This window comes from Lampris incognitus, chromosome 2, assembly GCF_029633865.1.
Source record: "Lampris incognitus isolate fLamInc1 chromosome 2, fLamInc1.hap2, whole genome shotgun sequence".
In the NCBI taxonomy this organism is placed as follows: domain Eukaryota; kingdom Metazoa; phylum Chordata; class Actinopteri; order Lampriformes; family Lampridae; genus Lampris; species Lampris incognitus.
The window spans coordinates 12,312,597-12,333,813 of NC_079212.1; the positions used below are offsets into that span (position 1 = coordinate 12,312,597).

At 47.9% G+C, this 21,217-nt stretch overlaps 1 protein-coding gene across 3 annotated transcripts; it reads right to left on the bottom strand.

The window, feature by feature from the left end:
• Window positions 1–1,154: 1,154 nt before the first annotated feature.
• On the bottom strand, window positions 1,155–4,124 carry snai1b (snail family zinc finger 1b). 3 transcript variants are annotated; one of them, XM_056274382.1, is made up of 3 exons: window positions 3,857–4,124; window positions 2,835–3,374; window positions 1,155–2,395 (listed from the first exon to the last, which is right to left on the bottom strand). In XM_056274382.1, exons 1-3 carry the CDS (start codon window positions 3,930–3,932, stop codon window positions 2,214–2,216), a joined length of 798 nt encoding a protein of 265 aa, XP_056130357.1. In that variant the 5' UTR covers window positions 3,933–4,124; the 3' UTR covers window positions 1,155–2,213. The 3 variants fall into 3 exon arrangements, with proteins under 3 accessions (XP_056130357.1, XP_056130356.1, XP_056130358.1); XM_056274381.1 differs by having other exon boundaries at window positions 2,835–3,377; XM_056274383.1 differs by lacking the exon at window positions 3,857–4,124 and adding an exon at window positions 3,585–3,795.
• Between the last annotated feature and the right edge of the window lie 17,093 nt (window positions 4,125–21,217).

Sequence of the window (21,217 nt, forward strand, 5' to 3'; positions counted from 1 at the left end):
AAACCGCCTCCTGCAAGCCCGTTCAGACACGAAGCGCGTGTGTGCGTGCGTGCGTGCATGCATGCATGCATGCGCATGCAAACACAAACGCACACGTGCAACTACCTCTCGCTGATGTTACTCAGAGCTATGAGAGGTGACACATCGTTACCTCAGCAAGACATGTTGGCGTCTATTGTGTGTGGGTCAAGAGGGCAGTGGGGGAGAGCGGACGTATTGTTGCCATATGTGCAACCTCCACGCTCGATCCCTCAGCTGGACCCACAGCCAGGTTCCTGCCGGGCATCTGGAGTTTTACTCTTACTTGAGCCGACGGGTGTGCAGACAGTGCACGCGCCGTGCATTGTCTCCCTCCGTCTTTCTCCAGGGTGTAAGTCAAAGTGTGTCAGTTTTATTGGCCAAGTATAATCACATACAAGGAATTTGAGTTGGCATGTTGCTCGCGGTTACACATAGCCTTATAGCATGCACATACGCCGCAAGATGAGAGAAGCGTAAATGAAGTATAATGTTTGGTATCAAGATGTAAATAAGTATAAAAGCAAACATATGTTAAAGAAGTGAAGATCCAGGCGTGAGCAGTATTAGAGGTGTAATATATATATATATATATATATATATATATATATATATTCTGGTTCTCTGCCTGAACACCCGTTTCCAGCCGGGTCTGGGCTGGCAGCAGGAAATGTGTCTGTGGGATTCCCCCACTCGGTGGCTTTCGCGGTGACCGTTTACCATCTCTGTGAGAAGTGAAATCAAGTAGGCTTGTACACTGGAATCTTCCCTTTTCTTGAGAACACAATTTTTGGCTTCATTATTTCATATAAAAGGTCTTCTTCTTCTTCCTCCTTCTGCCCACCTGCAGTTACTCCTCACCGCCACCACCACCACCCCCACCACCTTCACCGCTCTTCAACATGTGTTCTCCATGTGTGCTCGTAGTGTGTGCTTTACACTGACAGCCCGGGCAGGTGTGTGCAGGTGTATCCACACATCACTCAGCGCTGTGCAAACCCGGTTGTGCTCCCCTGCAACACACACCGACACACTGTCCTACCTTGCTATTCAAAACCTGTCAGGACCTTCCTTTCATTTGGGATATGTTATTTAATACAACTGCTGTTGAGGTGATATATTTATTAGTGTGTACAAACAGAAGGTCTGCAGCAGGATTCTAAAAGCAACTTTATTAGATCAGATCACATTTACATATGGCGAATGACCCCCCCCCAAAGAAAAAAGCTAAGGAATCATAAAACCATCTCCATTTGAATGTCATGTGAATAGTTTAAAAGACAGTATATAAACATGAAGTTCAAAAAGTATTTCAAAGTAAATTTCATAAAAGAATCAATCGTCTTTGGTTCAATTAGTAAAAAGAAAAATGCTAACGTCAGCAAAAGCTAAGGCAGCCCCCCCCCCCTCCCCCGGGTTTGGTCAAGTGTAAACTGGTCCTTTAATGTCCAATCCGAGACAGAATTTTTGTTCTGATGTCAGGTTTCAGACTTTTATCTGTGTTGGTGTGACTACACAAATGTAGAGGAAAGTGTTTGTGGAGTTTGGGGTAATGGGGTGTTGAAGACAGGAGGGGGGTTAAGGGGGAGGTTCAACCTGTCGCCGAGGTCACAGCTAACACATCTCTCAGCGCCCTCCCTCCACAGTAAACCATACACAGACAGCTGTCTCAACACACACACGCTCATATACATGCATGCCATGTATGAGTATGGTGAGGAATGACATCCTCCATACACACACACACAAGCAGCTGCAACATGGCCACAGTCCCGGACCGGCCGGCACCGATGGGGTTTCCTGGGAATTAACTGCATGTCCAGCTGCTTCCAAAACAGACACACATACACACTTGGCAAAGCCTAACAAAAAAAAAAAAAAAGGCATTGCATGACAGTTTAAAAACTATTACACCGGGAAGTGAAAACCTTACTTTTCATTAAAAAGGGAGGAGGAGGGGGGGAGAAAAAAGGCACTTTGGAAGTCAAGTTTTAACCAAATGCCAGCTTCTCTTTTAGTCCTCTCTCCTGGCTTGGGAGTGAGCTGGCAAAACACCCTTTCCAAATGTCTATGGTAAATTTTCACCCTGAGCCACTAACTGGCTTCAGTAAACGTGCCAGTGGCTGAAGACAAGAGGCAACTGAACCAGCAGGCGTCAAAAATGGACCAACTGGATCAACCAGGGGAATGCGAGTCTATGGGGCGGGGCAGCATCCAGAGCCAGTGTGCTTGTGCAGCAGAGACATGCGGCTGAAGGTTCGAGAGCAGGAGCCACACTGGTACTTCTTCACCTCTGAGTGGGTTTGCAGGTGGGCACGCAGGTTGGAGCGGTCAGCAAAGGCCCGGTTACAGTGTTGACAGGAGAAGGGGCGCTCGCCTGGATGGATAAAATGTAAAAAAAAAAAAAACAAACAAAAAAACAAAGTTAACCCCAGAAGACACTTTTGACAGTCATTAACAAGTCCTTGGAGCCAAAAGGTCCATCCTCTAGTTGCTGTTTTACAGCCCACTTTGCAAGACTTCAAAAAGAAAATCAACTTTTAACTGCTCACCTAGAGGCTTTAGTGTGGCTAAAGCCTTAGTGAGTCAATGTGGATTGACTTTTCCCCCCCCATGCATGATCACAACAAAGCTGATAAGATAGCACCATGCTGATCAATAGCATTTGGTCACACCTCAGGGGACATCGATGAATATCAATGCAAGACTAAGCCAGTTTAAGCACTTGCAAAACGTCCTTACTATATAAACTGGGTGATCCTGTTAGCATTGTGAATGACAGTTCAATGAGAAAACACAATGAGTTTTAGACTCACCCGTATGTGTTCGGATGTGTCCCCTGAGAAGCCATGGTCTGGAGAAGGCCTTGCCACAGGTGGGGCACACACACGGCAAGGTGTGCGAGCGTATGTGCATCTTCAGGGCCCCCAGGCTGGTGTACTCCTTGGAGCAGATTTTGCAGTGGAAGGCCGTGCGTGGTGAGGCCTGGCTGGGCAGGGCGGGGGTCTGCTCCCCCTGTGAATAATGAGACAGTTGGTGGTGTGCCAGTGCCGTGGGACTGTTGTAGATCTTACTGCAGTGCAGGCAGTGGTAGAGACAGGGCACGGGATCCGGGCTGGGTGGGTCTGACGTCCGACCACCGTCCTCCTCGTCCTCTCCACTGCTGCTGGAAGGGGAGCTGCTGAGGTCCAGTGGCCCCAGTGGCAACAGGGGCGGCGTGGGGGACACAGGAGCGATGGGGGAAAGCGGTGCAGGCAGGACGCACACACTAAAGGCTGGGCTGGTGGGACAGACCATCAGGGCAGAGGTGTTGTCCTGGGTTGGTAGTTCAGCCAGAGGATAGCGCTCTGGAACAACTGCTAGCGAAAAAAGAAGAAGGGGAAAAAAAAGAGTCAGGTGGCTTTTCACTTAGATGGGCACATAATCTAATTACACACTAAACTTGTTTTCATTCTTGGTGTCTCGTTACAGGCAAACTGGATTCATTATGGCTCTGACCCAGGTGGGATTACTTCATTAACAAGTTTTCCATTTGACCATTTACAGAAACGAGAAACTCAACATACCAGCCACATAACCGCCCAAACATTAAAACCATGACCAGCATGTTCAGGCTTATCTGCCTCATGGGTCTAATGCAAGTTTTAGAAACATCTTCACGCGGACAGGGATTCCCTGCTGCTCACAATAACGGAAAGTCAGTGTGGATTGAGTCCTTGAGTCCCCCCCCCCATGCATGATATGTCATACCGCCACACAAAATACCAGACTTTTGCATTTGACAATGAATAGGGGGAGAAAGGGAAAGAAACCCTGTTAAGGTAAAGGGGCAGCTTACCAGGCTGTCTCTCCAACCCGCTATAATTCGGCTTCTTATTGCAGAAATACTTCTTGACAAGAAAAGACCGAGGCATTTTTCCTCCTCTCCCCCCCCTCCAAGTCTTGGCTTTCAAGGCGGAACGTGAACTTCCCAGACCGTAGAGCCGCAGAACCGGGGACGCTGCCTTGGCGAGAGGAGCAGTCAGCCGACCCGCCGAGAGAGAAATCCGCTATCCGCAGGGACTCCGAGACGTCGTCGCCGCAGGACCGCGCCAGGACCCCCGATGTGTGCTGGGGCGCAACGTTAAGTCTGCCTCTTAAGATCGCCACCGGTGGGCGGGGCCGGACTCCGCCCTGAGACCAAGACACACCCCGCCATGATAAAGAGCCGCTATCCTCAATCATCCAATCAACGTAAGGCGTTAAGATTTGTCCGAGTACCGAGTACCCCCACCCCACCCACCAACACCCACCCCCCACATTTAACACCGTATTTACATTAAGGCCCGCTCACTTTGGCCCACGCTCTCGATCAGAAGCGGTGCGCGCGACTGCCGGCAACGAGAGAACGTGTTTACTTACGGCAGGTGTCGTGCCAAAAAAGGGATTGCCGTCCGCCTTACCCACTTGCCAAAAAGCGGTCGCGGCTCCTACCCTGTGCCTGAAAGGTTGCCTCTGCCCCAAAACGACTCGATTTCATTCACGAGGGTTATGTTTTAAAAGATTATGGTGCACCCAGCCCCCCCCCCGCCGCAGTTGGAATACCGTTAAAGGGCCAATACAACGCATGTTATATAAACGCACTTGCCAAAAAGTGGTCGCTGCTCCTACCCTGTGCCTGAAAGGTTGCCTCTGCCCCAAAACGACCCGATTTCATTCATGAGGGTTATGTTTTAAAGATTATGGCGCACCCAGCCACCCCCCCCCCAAAAAAGTGATTGCAGCGCCGATCTAAATTTTAAAGACCTTGTGAATGAATATAAATAAAAACGGAATATTCAAAATACATAAACTGATCGTTTGCGGGCGGCGATCAATTTCTGGGGATCGATCGCCCGTTGGCCCGACTCCAGCGCCACAGAGCGCTGCACAGACAGCCGGTTATATTGAAGTGGAAGTGCGTTTCCTACAGTTGCATCACAGCCAGGAGAGGTTTACACGTCATTTCCATTGTAGTCAGCCAACATGTGATTTTTAGATCATCTAAGAGGCCGTGAATGTGAGCAGGCTCGTCGGAAATACAACGCGGATTTTCGTCGCCGCGTGTCAGTATAGCAGGAAAGTTGTCGCATGTGCAGGTGTGGTGTATTGTGTGTTGGACTGTCACCACTACTGAGTTCTGTAATGCACTGGTCGAGCCGAGTAGTGTGTGACGTCTCCGTCAGTAAAGATCAGACTTGTGCCGCATCCTCGTCTCTGTGTACTTATATATGTTAGTGATTAAGTTAGTAACCCACGAATAGTAACACTGCAATAGTGTACATAAGAGAAGTCACAACAGCAGGTATGAGCAGCCTGCACGCTGACAATCACGGGGACGTTTTTTTTTGGAGGGGGGCTTTGTTGAAGGAAGTCGGTGAGCTCCGATAGAGAAAATGGATTTTGTTCCACCACTTGGAGGCGAAAATAACACGTGAAATCGAACCTGTGATTAAGATTCAACACATCAATCATTGCATTACTTCTCAGTTACTAATTTACGTTTAATGTGGTTCAAACATCAAACAAGTTGAGCTGGACCAGCCAGATATCTGCGTGCAAATATGAGCGGAATATTGGGACAAAAGTTTAGAAAAAAAAACAACACATCAGCTTGTAAAATTGAAAGCGAGTTATTTAAATTAAGTAAGAAGTTGGGAAAATCCCCTGTCGTGCAGCGGCGAGGTCGTGAAAAAGTGAAGCCGGAGCGTCCTCTGTCGGATTCATAGGTGGTCTATGTGGCGGGGAGACGCGTCGAGGCTGTGCCAAGTCTCGCCGCTGCAGAGCAGAACTGCCCGTTTAAAGGTCTCGCACAGCAGGGGGCATTAAGTTTACTATGTGAACGATGATCTGGTCCCAACGGAATGAAAGGGACGACTTGTTGTGCGTTCAACTACACGCACACGCGAACACGCGGAGGAGCAGATAGGCTGGACGATGCACCCTGCGAAAATCTCCAGTATCCGTGCACGCAAAGTGCCAAACGCAACGACGTGGGCGTGCATATGAAAGGGCCAGAAGAAGAAAAAGAGACGAGACAAAGGAATGCGTTGAATAAACCGCGCAGGTCATGCCCAGCCTAATCGGTATCTCGAGCACGATGCGCCACGTACAACCCCGATTAACGGCGCTGAGAGGCCTCATTTGCATGTCTGTATTTCATTTACGAAACATGTGGCGTCTCAAAACGGGGGGGGGACAGCTCCTCGGTGGCAGAACGAGGGCTGAGGGTGGTGGGTGCGCACCTGTCTGAAGACGCCATTGTTCCGACACGCAGGAATGTCGCGGCATACCCAAAGGCTCACACGTCGTTATGGGGCTCGTTGACGCCGACGCCACGCAGGCTGGGGGTCACGGAGGCAAAGGCCGTAGTAATAATAATAAAAAAAGAAGCAAAGACGTATGTGAAAGTTGTACGCCTACATCATCCGGAGAGCAAAGTGGTGCCCAGATGATCAATGGGATGGGGGGGGGGGGGGTCGGTGGCTTAAGTCTTACTGTGCAGAAGAGGAATAGCAATCGATGCGGTCACAAGCAAATACAGATATACACTCGAACTCACACAGTGTTGCATACCCACCCAAACTGAAATATCCACCTGACACGACACAAAGCAAGTGGGAGAGTGGTGGGAGAGTGAAAACAGCTGATTAAACACTGCGGAAATGCTACTTGGTGATGAAGGGGGTAGTTTGGAGGGCTAACTGTCTGCAGACGGCTTGTGCCTCGACAAAGATAGACTGGGTCATGATGACCTCATGACACAGTGGGCGAGATGACATAGAAGGTGATATGTTCCCCACTCGGAACAGATGTTCTTCTTTCTTGCCTCGGGGATAAACCAGCCGGTCTTCTCACCATAGCCCTAATAGGGAGGCTACATTTAAAACATCTGCAACCTTTTACGCCACGATCATTGTCTTTCAGGTTGCAGTGGCAGACAGAGACTACAGACAGTCCTTTAGCATGGCACACTGCTTTCGGTATTGTATAGGATGCAATGTATCTTGCCTGCAAAGGGAAGTCATGTATACATACAAACAGGAATGTGGTTTTCTGCAATTACCAAGTGTATACCTTTGCAGAGAACAGAGCCCTGCTTAAGAAATGAAAACAAAAGGGTTTTTTTTGGAATAATATAAAAACATTTATTGATTGTATGGAAATCGCTTTTCTATGCTGAGAATGACTGAACCTTTACACAACCTCTCATAACTGCCCTCTTTCATTTAGCTGTTTTCATGTCCTGCTCATTCGCTTTTTATCTTCTCGGTTTTTTTCAGTTATAAAACCAAAGTAATTCGTCATATTAAAAAGTGCTGAGCCTTAAGATCAGTCAGCACTTTTTTGTGCATCCAATGAGGGGGGGGGGTTATAATAGGTCAGGCAGAAAGAGGAAGCACTCTGGAAGTGTGATTCTTGTAAAACCAAGGACACAAGCGCTGAAATGCTTTCATATCAACACACGTTGGTCCCACATTTAACAAGCACATGCACGCCCTCCAACGGAAAAACGCGCAAAAACAGAAAAATCCCACCCCAACAATAGTAGCTGCAGTATGTAAAAGTATGTGTGTGTGTGTGTGTGTGTGTGTGTGTGTGTGTGTGTGTGTGTGTGTGTGTGTGTGTGTGTGTGTGTGTCCACGACAGGAAACCAATAAACAGCGCTTATACAAAGACAAACAAGAGACTACACAGGTCCCCAGAATTTTGGTCGGTGTAATCCCCCTTCCGACCACAACGTGGGTCGCAATGGCAGCGTGGCGCTGTTCATCCTGTCGCCACGGGAAGAATGTCTCCTTCGTCTCCTCCGCACAACCTCCCACTCGCCTCGGCGCGTCCTCGCTCCTCGCCGATACGCCCGACGGGTGTGAAGCCGAGCTAACGAAGAGCCGGACCAGAGATTCCTTCAGATTTGTGGATGAGACGCTGAGCCGGTCTCTCCGGAGCCGATATCCGTGGCACACTTTAGGGACCCGGGGAGCGGACCACCGACGCAGGATCCGCTTTTTAGCCAAAGATAAAAGAGTTATCGGCTGAGATTTGGCGTCTGTGTCGGAAAGGGTATCCGGAGTATTCGGTTTAACGGGTCGTTGTGAACGGTTTACCGGTACCGGATGAACCGCTTCCCGCGATGTCGAGATGCGGTCACACGACCACAACAGCTATAAACGCGCCTCGGTGCGTTTCACATTCATAGCAAAGGTTTGAGATGTTGGGGAACATTTTCCGGAGGCGAAAAAATAGGTCCTGTGTAGGGAAGCTGAGGTACATTTCGGGACGATCCGAACGTGAATTTCGTCTTTAATCCCGGATGGACGATGTCAAAGAAAGCTGAATCGGTTCCGTCATTGTTTGATTTCCTTACCTGGATTAATGAGCATGCATTAAATATAATGAACGGGCAACAATGCTAAATCCTGAACAGATCTTTAACAATCTTTGTCAGGGTCGTTATATCTCCCCCCCTGAATTCAGATTGTATAAGATAGGCATTTTGTTAGATGATCGTATCTCTGATTATAGTCCTCGTGGAGGCTAACAGCAGGCCCAGTAGGATTCGAAACAATGAGGTGATTGGTGCAGCAATCTTAAGGGGTAGGTCAGTACCTCAGTCCGGCTTAGGGCCTTACTTTACATTTTAAAACCAGTTTCCTATCACCTGCGAACAATCAGGTGCATTGTTGTGATTTAGCGCATTCAGATGTCAGGCGACCACCGCTCACAGCACATTTGCACTTGGCGTGGTCGCATTTCCCCATTCAGTGTGTCTGGGAGGCGCACCACTCTGCGAAGCCCCATTCTCATACAAATAAATCCTCAGCGCATCTGGCATAAAGGATACCTTTTGTGCATGACGGCAACCACAAGTGGTTGAAAGGACAGACCTGCCGAGACCCCCCCCCCTCCCACCATGCTGGTGGATGGGGTTGATATTACAGTGGGTGTCCAATTGAATCTGAATGAGAGTTGATGGTTCTGTCCTTAGCCACCAATGCTGAACCCATCACCCACTATTGTCCCATAATGATGGTCCAGTTCAGTTCCTGCAAGGGGCATCCAAGGAAGGAAGGGTGGTTTGCTTTTGCCATCAAAGTTTCCCAGGTTTTAGTGTCAAGAGACTTTATTGAAGCTCCACGCAGAGATAACCGTCCCTCGGACCCTGGGGCGAGGTTAATATTAGTCACCGTATAGCTTCTGACAATTTGTGGGCCATCTGAATGCTGCTATTCTGTGTATATGTCCTCTCACGTTGGGAAAAGCAAGCCAAGGCCCACTTCCATATCTTTTTCACCTTTTTTTGTTGTTGTTCATAGATATGCTGAATATTTATTCACGTCTTCTCTGTATGCTGAGTTTATCCTGAGATATATACTAGTGGGGTGGTTATCCTCAGTATCCTCTGTTTGCCTCATTCTTATCTTTTTTTTCTTTTTTTTTTTAGTCACTTGATGATTTAACTACCATCCTCACAAGAATCATTTCAGTTTCATCTGATCAAATCTAATCATGGCAAATCTACTTTTATCCCACACTGGAGGCTGTCTGCCAGCAATTGAATGCTCTTTCTGAGGTATTGTGTAAAAATGCCTGGGTGACTTCATCTAGAGTGTGTGTGTGTGTGTGTGTGTGTGTGTGTGTGTGTGTGTGTGTGTGTGTGTGTGTGTGTGTGTGTGTGTGTGTGTGTGTGTGTTTCGTTTGTTTGTTTGTTTGTTTTGGGGTTTGTGTTGGAGAGGGTGAGTGTGTGAGAGACTCACCCTATAGTTCAGAGGTCCACATGCCCTGCGGGGGGGGGGGGGGAGATAAGGTTATCCCTGAGGAATGCATGGTGGGTTGTATGGAGAGACACTCCCACACTCATGTTGTGCGCACACCCCCACCCACTCCGTAAATCACCCTCCTTCACCGACACAGAAACACATACTGACACACACACACACACACACACACACACACACACTGATATGACACATTATTGATCCCCCGTGGGATATTTCTCTTTTCACTTGTCACTTCAAACCGTGAAAGACAACATCGCAGAAAGGTGAATCGGTTCGTGCGGACACAACGTTTACACACGTTGCCCACAATTGATTCACCTTGCTGTGATTTCATTACCTGGATTATTGAGCATGCATAAAGACACAAAACAAAACTTTTTTTTATCTTAGTAACGAGTCTTTAAATCTAAAGATGCTGACAGGTCACTTGTTTTCGATGCATCCTAACTCTTTATGGCAATTCTCTTGAAATAATGCAGATTGCTCTGCTTTTTTTCTTCTTTTTTTTTTAACAAGAAAATGTTTGATTCAAGAAATATCTGGTTGGTCATTTTGAAATGGGGAGGGGGGGGTGAGGTCCAAATGCCTGTTGAGCTAGAGAACAGTAGGACAGATGCATTGCTACCGAAGAGGTCCAAATGAAACAGCGTCCTCTGGTTAAAGGATGGTCTCCATTCTCACTTATTCCTGAACATACAATATGTAGGTATCTTTCCAAGGGTTCTTGGTGCATGCTCTGGTTAATGGCCGCACCCATGTTTGAGATTCAAAAAAGGACTGGTTGTTAAAATCCCTAGTGTTTGCACTGCAACAGATTCAGTGGAGATCAAACTGGAGATGTCTGCCAAGGTGACATTGCCACCACCAGGACACATCATCAGTTGTGTACCTCAGCATCACAGGGTGTTTCGGCCTTTTATCACAAGACACCCCCCGCTGAGGCAGGCCCACCACAGGTCGATTGGTCCTGGGTGTGTGACCTGTGGTTAGCTGTTCACCCTGGCAGCCCAGACGGCGTCTCTCCTTTTGAGCCAGATCCAGTGGCTAGTCCTCTCAGCAGTGTTGGCTAGCTCTTTGATCACTCTCCTGTGGGCCTGCCCCCTGACTCCTAGTTCCCTCAGGAGTTTTGCTGTGGAGCTGGCAACAAAGCCCCTACAACCCACCTCCACAGGGCGCACCTTCACCTTCCAGCCTCTGTCCTCTGCTTCGGCTGCTAGGTTGGCGTACCGCAGCTTCTTACGCTCGTACGCTTCATCGACTGCATCCTCCCAGGGGACTGTGAGCTCAATGATGTAAGCAAGCTGGTTAGAATTGGACCAGATGAATATGAAACTGGCTGTTGGTTTCAGTCGTTATGCCACTGTGTTGTTTATAGGGGTGGGTACCTGCAGTCAGTTTAGACCGAAGAGGTCCCTTAGATGAGTGATGAAACGTATCTGTCAATAGACGTGTCCAGATGAACTGATTCGACCTTTGAATATCTGTTCAAGGGTTGTATCCGTCACTTCTACTTCCTCTTGAATGTCTCCCTCACGCGGTCTCTGCTTTGAATAAACCAGTATTGCGGTAGATGACTTCACATCTTTTCAGAGGGAAAAAAAAGAAAAAGGAAAATCTAAGAATTACAGCAGTTTACCTCAAATCCAGCTTGCCAGATCAATTAACAGCATTTGTTTCATGGCCATGACATGAAATAACGACACACAGACAGAAGATGGATAACATTACAGCTGGCCATCACAGAAAGCTGAATCAGTTCATCTGGACACAACGTTTATTGGGAGATACGTTTCATCCCTCGTCTAAGTGACCTCTTCAGTCTCGACTGACTCCACCCCACCACGGGCGTCGGACTTGATCCCTCAGCCCACTACTAACATGCCCGGGGTAAGCATGCTCACAAACCAATCAGCAGCTCTTCCGTTAGCAAGAGCTACTTGTGTAAACTACTAATAAGACACGTTAGCCGCTAGCTAACGGGTCCGACCCTTTAGCCGAGCGGTTAGTGACGCCTCGTGGTGCAGTACATCTCGTATCGAATCCCGCACCGGGCAAGAAAATAACCGGTTACACTCGCATCAAAACCCGACTTTTCCTGTTGTTAATCGGTGTAAGGTGATCGATGTGATCGATTAGACAAACGGTAGCCCTAAAATCGCAACTACGGCCAGACGAGAGATATGGGCGGTCGAGTAACTGATTTCCGGTTGGCGAAACTGCGGTAGCTTGCTGCGTCACGAATTAGCATTAGCATAGTGGGCGTGTCCGTAGCGGGACGGTATAAAACCGGAGACGCAGCCTTTTTGCTCGAAGGAATATGGCGGCGTTGGCTGCGCGAGTAGTCAACTTGCACTGAAAAGAGGACTCGTCTTCCGCATCCTCACCCTTAAACCTGCTGTCGGTGGTCTCGTCGCTCGCCGTCTTTTTGTTCAGGTGACGACAGAGCAGGAAGGGGGCTGTCGCCAGTGAATTTCTCGTTTTTCTGCGGCCGGCGGTTCAGCCCCGGTGTTTAGCTCTGTTCCGGGGCTGAGGCCATCGCTGATTTATGTTTCGAGCCCTTTGGAGAAATTTAACTGCTTTGACACAAACATACGACGGAGCCGCCGTTATGGCATCTAGTTTAAATGGAGATCAGGCTAAGATCAGACAAAAAATACCAGAGACCAGTTTCACGCGTTGTTACGCTCATACATTACATCTCGTATTTTCACAATGGGCGAGGTCTATTTCAGAATGCCAGGTCTTTTCCAGAACAGTGGAAGGGCTTTCATCATTCTCCAACAAAGCGCACGAAACCCCTGGATGGGGTCGCCAAACGACGGGTACCAAGAGCTGCACCGACACGGCGGGTCTTCGCACTCACGCCTCGTTCAATTAGCCGCCACCGCTACTCGGATTTGCGGACTATTGTAACCGGTTATTTTCTTGTCCGGTGCGGGATTCGATACGAGTTGTACTGCACCACAAGGCGACATCACTAACCACTCGGCTAAAGGGTCAGACCCGTTAGCTAGGGGCTAACGTGTCTTATTAGTAGTTTACACTATGTTTCAGTCGATGATCGGTAATCCTACTGACCGGGACAATGAAACCCTAATGATGGCTACAGGCTATGATGCCTGGCTGGCAAAGGCCTCGGCGTGCTTTCTCCTTGACACCTATGAGGACATTTTCAGTGTCACTGATGAGCTGTTTAATGTGCTGCAGAAAAGAAAGAAAGAAAGGAAAGGTAATGGACATTGGTTATTGTTGTTCTAGAATACAAGACACAGCGACGCTTTGGCAAACAAACGGCAGGGCTTTGATGCGCACTGTGCGCCATTTGACCAGCAATGCAGCCGGCTCAGCCTCACGGAGCGGCGAGCAAAACCCAACCAGTCCATCAAAGACGCGGGAAAGACACTTTTTCATAGAATTTTGAATGACACCCTGTTGAGGTATGACACCAGTGTATTTGTATGACTATGTGTTACTGTGTACTATTATTTTGTTTGCGACTTTGTCCACAAGTAGGCGGTGTTGCGCTTGCATGCGCGGATTGATTACGTCACTGAGACGCCGTTCATTTTCTTCTTCCAAAACTACCGAATAAACGGAGGCTGCATTTTTCCCTCCAGCAGAAGTTCGGTAGTCAGTACGATTCTTTATAACGGTTTAATAATCCACTTCATCTGCGCAGAGATAGACATAAAGTATTAGTCTAGTCTTCTAACAGGTTATGGGCCCAGATAACGTTGGATTATTTAGTGGTTTGATAAAAGAAGTACACGAAGTGTGATAACCTCGGATGGCGGGATGCGCGCAGGTTAGCACGGAGTAGCAAGTTAGCAAGTGTGAAGCTAGTTAGCATCGAGAGAGGCTATCGGGAAGCTAACGGAACGCTAAGCTAAGCTAACGCTACCTAGGGAGATGGAGCGAAAGAAGAGCAGATGGCCCACATTCAACGGACAGGCCGATGAGTATGAACTGTGGGAAGAGCGAATGCTCTGTTGCATGCATGGTGTGGGGCTGAAAACCACCATTCTTACCGAGCCCGTGGGACCTTTGACAGTGGAAGAGCAGATCCTAGACGAGGAGCGGAACGCGGACGCCTACTGCGCATTGGCGCCTTTATTGGACAACACAAGCTTGGGATTGATCTTCAGAGAAACGAAGGACAAAGGTAGAGAGAGTCTACGGGTGTTGCGGGAACATTACATTGGTAAAGGCAGACCCCGGATTGTCACTCTGTATGTAACATTGACTGGTCTAAAGAAAGCTGATAATGAGATGATAACCGAATACATTATCCGAGCTGAACAAATCATTACGGCTCTCAAAGGGGCGGCAGAAGCACCGAGTGAGGGACTAATGATGGCCATGGTGATGAGGGGGTTACCCGAGAGATATAAGCCATTCACTCTAATGGTGACACATGGCGACAGTGAGTTGACATTGGGACAATTTAAGGCCAAATTGAGAAACTTTGAGGCGGCTGAAGATGTAGCTAATGCTACAGCATCGGACGAGACGTCCGAGAGGGTGATGAAGGCCAAAGCAGCGCCTAAGAAAAAGCCAGTGAAACGCTGTGAGGGAGATGATGAACAAACGGTGTGCTGGCGATGCGGTGACAAAGGCCATCGGAAATCGGACTGTTCACACAGCGTGTGGTGCAGCTTCTGCCGGATCAAGGGTCACACGGACAAAGTGTGCAAGAAGAAGGACCGCGCTGATGGAGCCAGGTGTGCACGCAAGCAAGGTGGCGGCGGCGGTGGTGGTCACGGAGCAGGTCGAGGTCAGGGACCGGGGAATGCTGCGGAAGAAGAGAACTACATCTTCAGAATGCAGGCTGGAGAGACCAGCTCAGCAGGACCAGGACGACGGCAACAGTTCAAACCAGGATTGATTGTGGACTGTGGGGCTTCTTCCCACATAGTCAATGATAAGAAGAAGTTCAAGAGCTTTGACAGCTCGTTCGAGCCAGAGAAACACTGCATGGAGCTGGCGGACGGTAAGCGCACCTTTGGTGTGGTGCAGGGCAGGGGAGATGCTACGGTATGTCTGCTCGACAGTGAGGGGCGACGGTGTAGAGTGACACTGCGGAACGCACTATATATTCCATCGTACCCCCAAGAGCTCTTCTCTGTGAAGTCTGCGACAGCACACGGAGCCAGTGTGTTCTTCGAAGAGGGCAGAGGTGCCCTGATGTCACCGGATGGTACCAGGTTTGACATTTTTGTACAGGGGAAAATGTACTATTTGCAAACTGAATGTGTTGTTGAAAAGTGCCATGTGAGCCATGATATAGAAACTTGGCATGAGATAATGGGCCACTGCAACTATGACGATATCATAAAGCTACAGGATATCACTGATGGTATGCATATAAAGGGTAAAGTGTGTAAACCTGACAAAGAGTGTGCAGTATGCATAGAAGGGAAGTTTACCCAAAACAGGAACAGGAAATCTATAGACAAAGCCAAGACACCACTGGAGTTGGTAAACACTGATTTAGCCGGTCCTGTGGCAAACGAGTCCATTAATGGTTTCAGGTACATGCAATCATTTACAGATGTGTGCACAGGTGCTGTGTGTGTTTATTTCTTAAAAACAAAGAGTGACACAGTGCAAGCGACCGAGAAATTTCTGGCAGATGTAGCTCCCTATGGAACAGTGAAATGCATAAGGTCGGATAATGGAACTGAGTTTACAGGCAAGGAGTTTCAAACCCTGTTGAGACGGAACAAAATAAGACATGAGACGTCCTGCCCATACTCTCCCCATCAAAATGGCGTTGCAGAGAGAGAAGGACGCACACTATTCGAGATGGCAAGGTGTATGCTAATGGATAGTGGTCTACCAAAGAGCCTCTGGCATTATGCTGTACAGGAGGCAGCCCACACCAGAAACAGATGCTTCAACAAGCACACAGGCACTACGCCATACACGGCAATGACAGGAAAAAAGTGCAACATGGCTAGAATGCAAAAGTTCGGGACAGAATGCTATGCTTACCAGCAGGACAAGGGAAAGTTAGATTCTAGATGTGAGAGGGGGCGTTTTGTAGGACACGACAAGAACAGCCCGGCCTACCTAGTCTACTACCCTGACCAAGAGAAAGTACAGAAACACAGACTAGTTAAATTTGTACACAAGGCAACTAGTGAAAATGAGACTCAGACACCAGGTCTACACCCAGAAGACTGGGTAAGAGAGAGAAAGTCTGTTGAGACAGCTGCAACTCAGCCTAGAGTACAGAAAAATGTACAGACTGACGGTACACAGTCAGCACCCGAGGATGATGACGAGGAGCACCCAAGGGTGACGTCACAAGCCTCAGCCAGTGGGAGGTACCCCCAAAGGGAACGCAACCCTCCGAGATACCTGATTGACTATAGTCAGGGCGACAGTGATGACAGTTCACTCACTACTATAGATTATGCATACAGGGCAGTGTGCGGTGTCCCTCTGACCTTTAAAGAGGCCATGGAATCGCCAGAATCAGAAGGGTGGTCCAGGGCAATGGACGAGGAAATGGAGTCTCTAAGAGACAACAAAACATTCACCCTTACGAAATTGCCAGAGGGCAAGAAAACTGGGAGGAAGGTGGGTGTATGCGATAAAGACAGATATAGACGGACACGACAAGTACAAGGCTAGATTTGTAGCAAAGGGATATAGCCAGAGAGCTGGGGTGGATTATGGGGAGACATTTTCGCTGACAGCCAACCTAACAAGTGTTCGAGTGCTTCTACAGAAGGCGGCTCAATATGACTTGATTTTACACCAGACGGATGTAATGACGAAGCCCACATTCAAGGTAAAACTGAAGACATTTGCTAAGGCAATGTTTGGTGTGTGAAATGTGAGTGGTATGGGTTATACCAAGTTTTTTTTTATTTTTGTTCTATAAATATGAAAAAGTATACAGTAAGCTCATGATTCACAAGTGGGAGTGTTGAGGTATGACACCAGTGTATTTGTATGACTATGTGTTACTGTGTACTATTATTTTGTTTGCGACTTTATCCACAAGTGGGCGGTGTTGCGCTTGCATGCGCGGATTGATCACGTCACTGAGACGCCGTTCATTTTCTTCTCCCAAAACTACCGAATAAACGGAGGCTGCATTTTTCCCTCCAGCAGAAGTTCGGTAGTCAGTACGATTCTTTATAACGGTTTAATAATCCACTTCATCTGCGCAGAGATAGACATAAAGTATTAGTCTAGTCTTCTAACACACCCTCGCACAAATGAAGGCTAGATTTAGCAACTTCGACAGTTTGAATTTCATTGGCCTCGTTGACACCAAGCAATTTAACCAAGTGTCAAACATTTTTGACAATGACAAATTTGAGAGCCTGGCGGTGTTGTGCTAAACACTTGGATTTCATCAGACCCAAGGCAGACTCAGTTGGGCTTTACCAAATATAGGAGGCGAGAGAGAAAACCCCTGAGGAGACGCTTGGCTGGAGAGAGAAAACCCCTGGGGAGACGCTTGGATGGAGAGAGAAAACCCCTGGGGAGACGCTTGGGTGGAGAGAGAAAACCCCTGGGGAGACGCTTAGATGGAGAGAGAAACCCCCTGGGGAGACGCTTGGATGGAGAGAGAAACCCCCTGGGGAGACGCTTGGGGGGCTCATTCAGCATGATTTGGTGGAAAACTTTCCCGAGGCAACAAAGTTGCTAAAATTAGTCTTAACTATACCAGCAGCAACGATAACATTTTCAACGATGAAGAGAGTGAAGACCGTCAGTCGAAATCGCACCGGACAAGGACGCCCTTCATCGCTGGCCCTGGTTTCAGTTGAGAAGGAGAGACTTTGGGAACTCCACCAAGCGGGAGACTTTTACAGTAAAGTCACGGAGGTGTTCATTCGCAAGGAGAGACGCATGGATTGCGTGTTCAAGTAAAGTAAGATAACATATTTCTATAACTTTATGTTATGGCTGCAGTAGACACGTTGGCCCTTGACTAACGGGTCGGGCCCTTTAGTCGACTGGTTGACGTTGTCGCTTGCGGAGTGGGCGACACAGGTTCGCGTCCCGGCTGTGGCGACGGTTCCCGGGCTGCCTGCCCCTGAATTCGCTACAATACTGTTCGCTAGCCTGATGAGCTGATTTACCTGCTGTGCTGCACTGGGTGCTTTATTGATTTAAGACCGCCGTGTCTAATCTACATTTGAATGTATGCTTTGTGCTATGAAGTGGCGATCTGAGGTGACTGCTGTGCTGCACTGGTTATACTCCATTTAAGACCGCCTTCTTGACCTTTTGGATGTAGGCCTATGCGTTGTGCACTGATGTTGAGATTGAGAAAGTTGTATTTGGAGAGAGATTAGTTAGACCAGAGCAGATTGTCTATCAAGGGCTCTGATTTAGGCTAATTGTCGCTGTCCATCCCGGTGGATCTGAATCGATCGATGCCTACCCAATCTCAGAGCTCACGGCACTGTATCGTTTATAAAGGTGGGGATACCTCTACATGTATCCCCACTCTTATAAACGATACAGTTGCATAACGACTGAAAACAACGATCGGTTTCATATGCAAATGGCCGTGACCATTAACTAGAGTTACAATGGCCATGGGCACTATTCACTGAGGATTGGAGAATAGTTGCAATGACAGTATTGTAAGATGGCGACAGATGTACTCTTACACCACCACCCCCCCAAAAAAATTCAGGGATGGTGAGAAGCCATCTATGTGAAGAGGGAATCGGAGTTTGTGCTCCAGGGCCCATGTGTGCTGGTTGCACCATAGTCCCCCGCCTTCACCGTCTTCCTCTGGTTGGTAGAGAGAAGTGTAACTGTTCTGGGATGAGACCATTGCATAAAAAGGTGGTGGTGACCAAAGAGAGGACTTTGGCTCTAGTCCTGTTCTCTTGGCACTTCTGTTTCACCCTGGCTGTCTCCCCCATTATGCCTCAGTAGGGATATTACTCTGGAGTACAGCCATTGCAGCAAGATGTGCAACTATGTTCCTTCTCCCCACTGGGAGGTCGTCACACTCACACATCCAAATAAGTGTTGGTTTATAGCTTGTAATCTCTTGCATTTTATTGCTGAATTTGCACCCTCCCTGTGTTCTGTCTAACAGCCTAGTGATGTGGTAGTCATCTATAATTGTGCATTGCATTTTGTAGTCTCACCATCTCTTTTTTTTCCTCCTTCGCCCCATCTTAGCAGAATACCATGGAGAGAGGGTGGAGTTCTATCTTATCTTCCCTGCTTTTGACTTCTGTGTCCTGGGAGCCACCTCTGTCATCAACCTGGTAACTTTCTCTGCCATGCGTTGCTTCTGCTGCACCTGCAAGGACATCCGCATCAGGGCCTCTTGCATACACAGGGGCACGACCTTCTCCGACTTGCAAGCAACCAAAACCATCCTCATCCTCACTGCCTTGCTGTCTGCCTCGTTGGCCCTGGTAGCTGTTCTTGTGGTGGGGACAGTTTTGGGTTTTACCTGGTGTGATTTTTTTTGCCTTTTATGCCTTCTGGATCCTGGCCTGCAGCAGTGGCTGGAACATCTTCATCTACAGTACCAGAGATCGGCACTTCCTTTGGAGAGATGGGGAGCTTTTCCAGGGGAGGAAGAGGGGGATAAGGAGCGATGTCCCGAGCACAGCTACAATTCGTCCACCTGAAACTGGGCCTTGGCCCATGTGTTGAGAATCTGCACCTTGGACCACAAGACAACGGCACACCCAAATATCTCCACACAGGTGGCAATGGGCCTGCATGAGATCAAGCAAAACGTCTGCAAAAGCTCACACACCCAAATGGTAAATACTAGGTGCTGGACAGAAGAACATATGAAAAACAGAAGAAACGCTTAAATGCTCCAAACGTCACATGGTAGTATATTATTAAATGTTCATGGGGGCATTATTTCGTGGGCGGACTCTTATTTTTCTATTTTCCCTGCGTGATATCAACCCTCCCACTGAGTATCGAGGGAGTCCCCACTAACACCACTGCCTAACATCCTCAGTTAATGCTACAACACACTATGACGACGACCGCGATCCAGCTCAAACCCACTGTCAAAGCAAACAGAAAAAAAACCTCTGCAGAACTTGACCAAATAATTAGAGAACATTAAATGAACTTGACCCATAAGGAGGGGTTCCTTTTGAATGTGTGTAAGTGTCAGCCCAAGGATGCTGAGGCTGTGACGTGCGTGTTCCATTACGTCTCTCAGAATGAGATATTTCCTCAATTTGGGGTGAGCTATCCTCCATCAGATGTCAGTAGCGAAATGATTCAGATCACTGGAAAATGGGAAGATAACCACTGAAAAGTGACTTTAAAATCGTAGAAGAGGGAACCTTTTGAAACAGGAGGAAGAGAAAGAAGTAATGGGAGAGCAGGTGACTTAGTGTGTGTGTGTGTGTGTTGTGTATGTATCTGCGCGCATTTGTACACATGATTAACTGTTGACCAAATTGGCCCGTGCGTTTCATTAATCAATCGCTCAACACAATAACATTTGGTTTTTATTTGCTGGTCACAGACGTTTTGTCACGTAATGTGTTGTATGAAGCCTGGCAGGATGACTGATGTGGTTTTATGTGAGCAAACACCACCTCAGACGGAGAGGAAATGTTCCACGTGCTCATAGAAGGTGTTGAAAGGCTGCTTGCTCTAAGTGGTGAATGGAGTATGCTCATACCCAATTATGCAATATGGAAATTCAAGGTATAACGTACTTTTTTGTGTCATGTTTTTGATGGGTCACATCATACTGAAAAGTGTCCTGTTCAATATTGTTTACCATATTTTTTCCTTAAAGAAGTGATCACAAAGCGAGATTACATCTACTAACCTAACCACAGTAGAATCTGCTAGCAGCTTAACTACTCATTTATAAACATTCATCACACATACTACATATATATCCTTCTCTCTCTCTCTCGCTCACACACACACACACACACACACACACACTTAGTCATACAGTCCTCAGATTCACTTCCTGTTCAGGTTTTATGTAACTGAAAGGTAGAAGAAGTGCAGAGGGGATGCAGAGATGCACGAGTGACTTTGTATGGTGATGAAATCGTTCTCTCTCTCTCTCTCTCTCTCTCTCTCTCTCTCTCTCTCTCTCTCTCTCTCTCTCTCTCTCTCTCTCTCTCTCTCTCTCTCTCTCTCTCTCCCCCCCCTCAAACTTTTTGTCTGGAGAGGACACAAACGACAGCAAGACACACACGAGGCAGTAGGTTGGTTGGTTTAAGCCCTGCAGGACTCTGACACGTCTCCACCACCAGTGTTGACGTTAACCCTACAAATCTAAGCAACTTTGCTTGAGCAACAGACAAATAAACAAACAGTATATACAAGGCACCAGCCCTCAAACTGGCAACGCTGCCTGGCGGGCCCTGTGATGGCCTGTCCGGTGTGTCGCACCGCCTGCC

Excerpts from the sequence above, each read along its gene's own strand:
- snai1b (XM_056274381.1), bottom strand. The coding sequence starts at position 3,932 with ATGCCTCGGTCTTTTCTTGTCAAGAAGTATTTCTGCAATAAGAAGCCG. Across the intron at positions 3,378-3,856 it reads CGGGTTGGAGAGACAGCCTG|CAGTTGTTCCAGAGCGCTAT; the intron begins GTAAGCTGCCCC and ends TTTTTTCGCTAG. Across the intron at positions 2,396-2,834 it reads ACACATCCGAACACATACGG|GCGAGCGCCCCTTCTCCTGT; the intron begins GTGAGTCTAAAA and ends TTATCCATCCAG.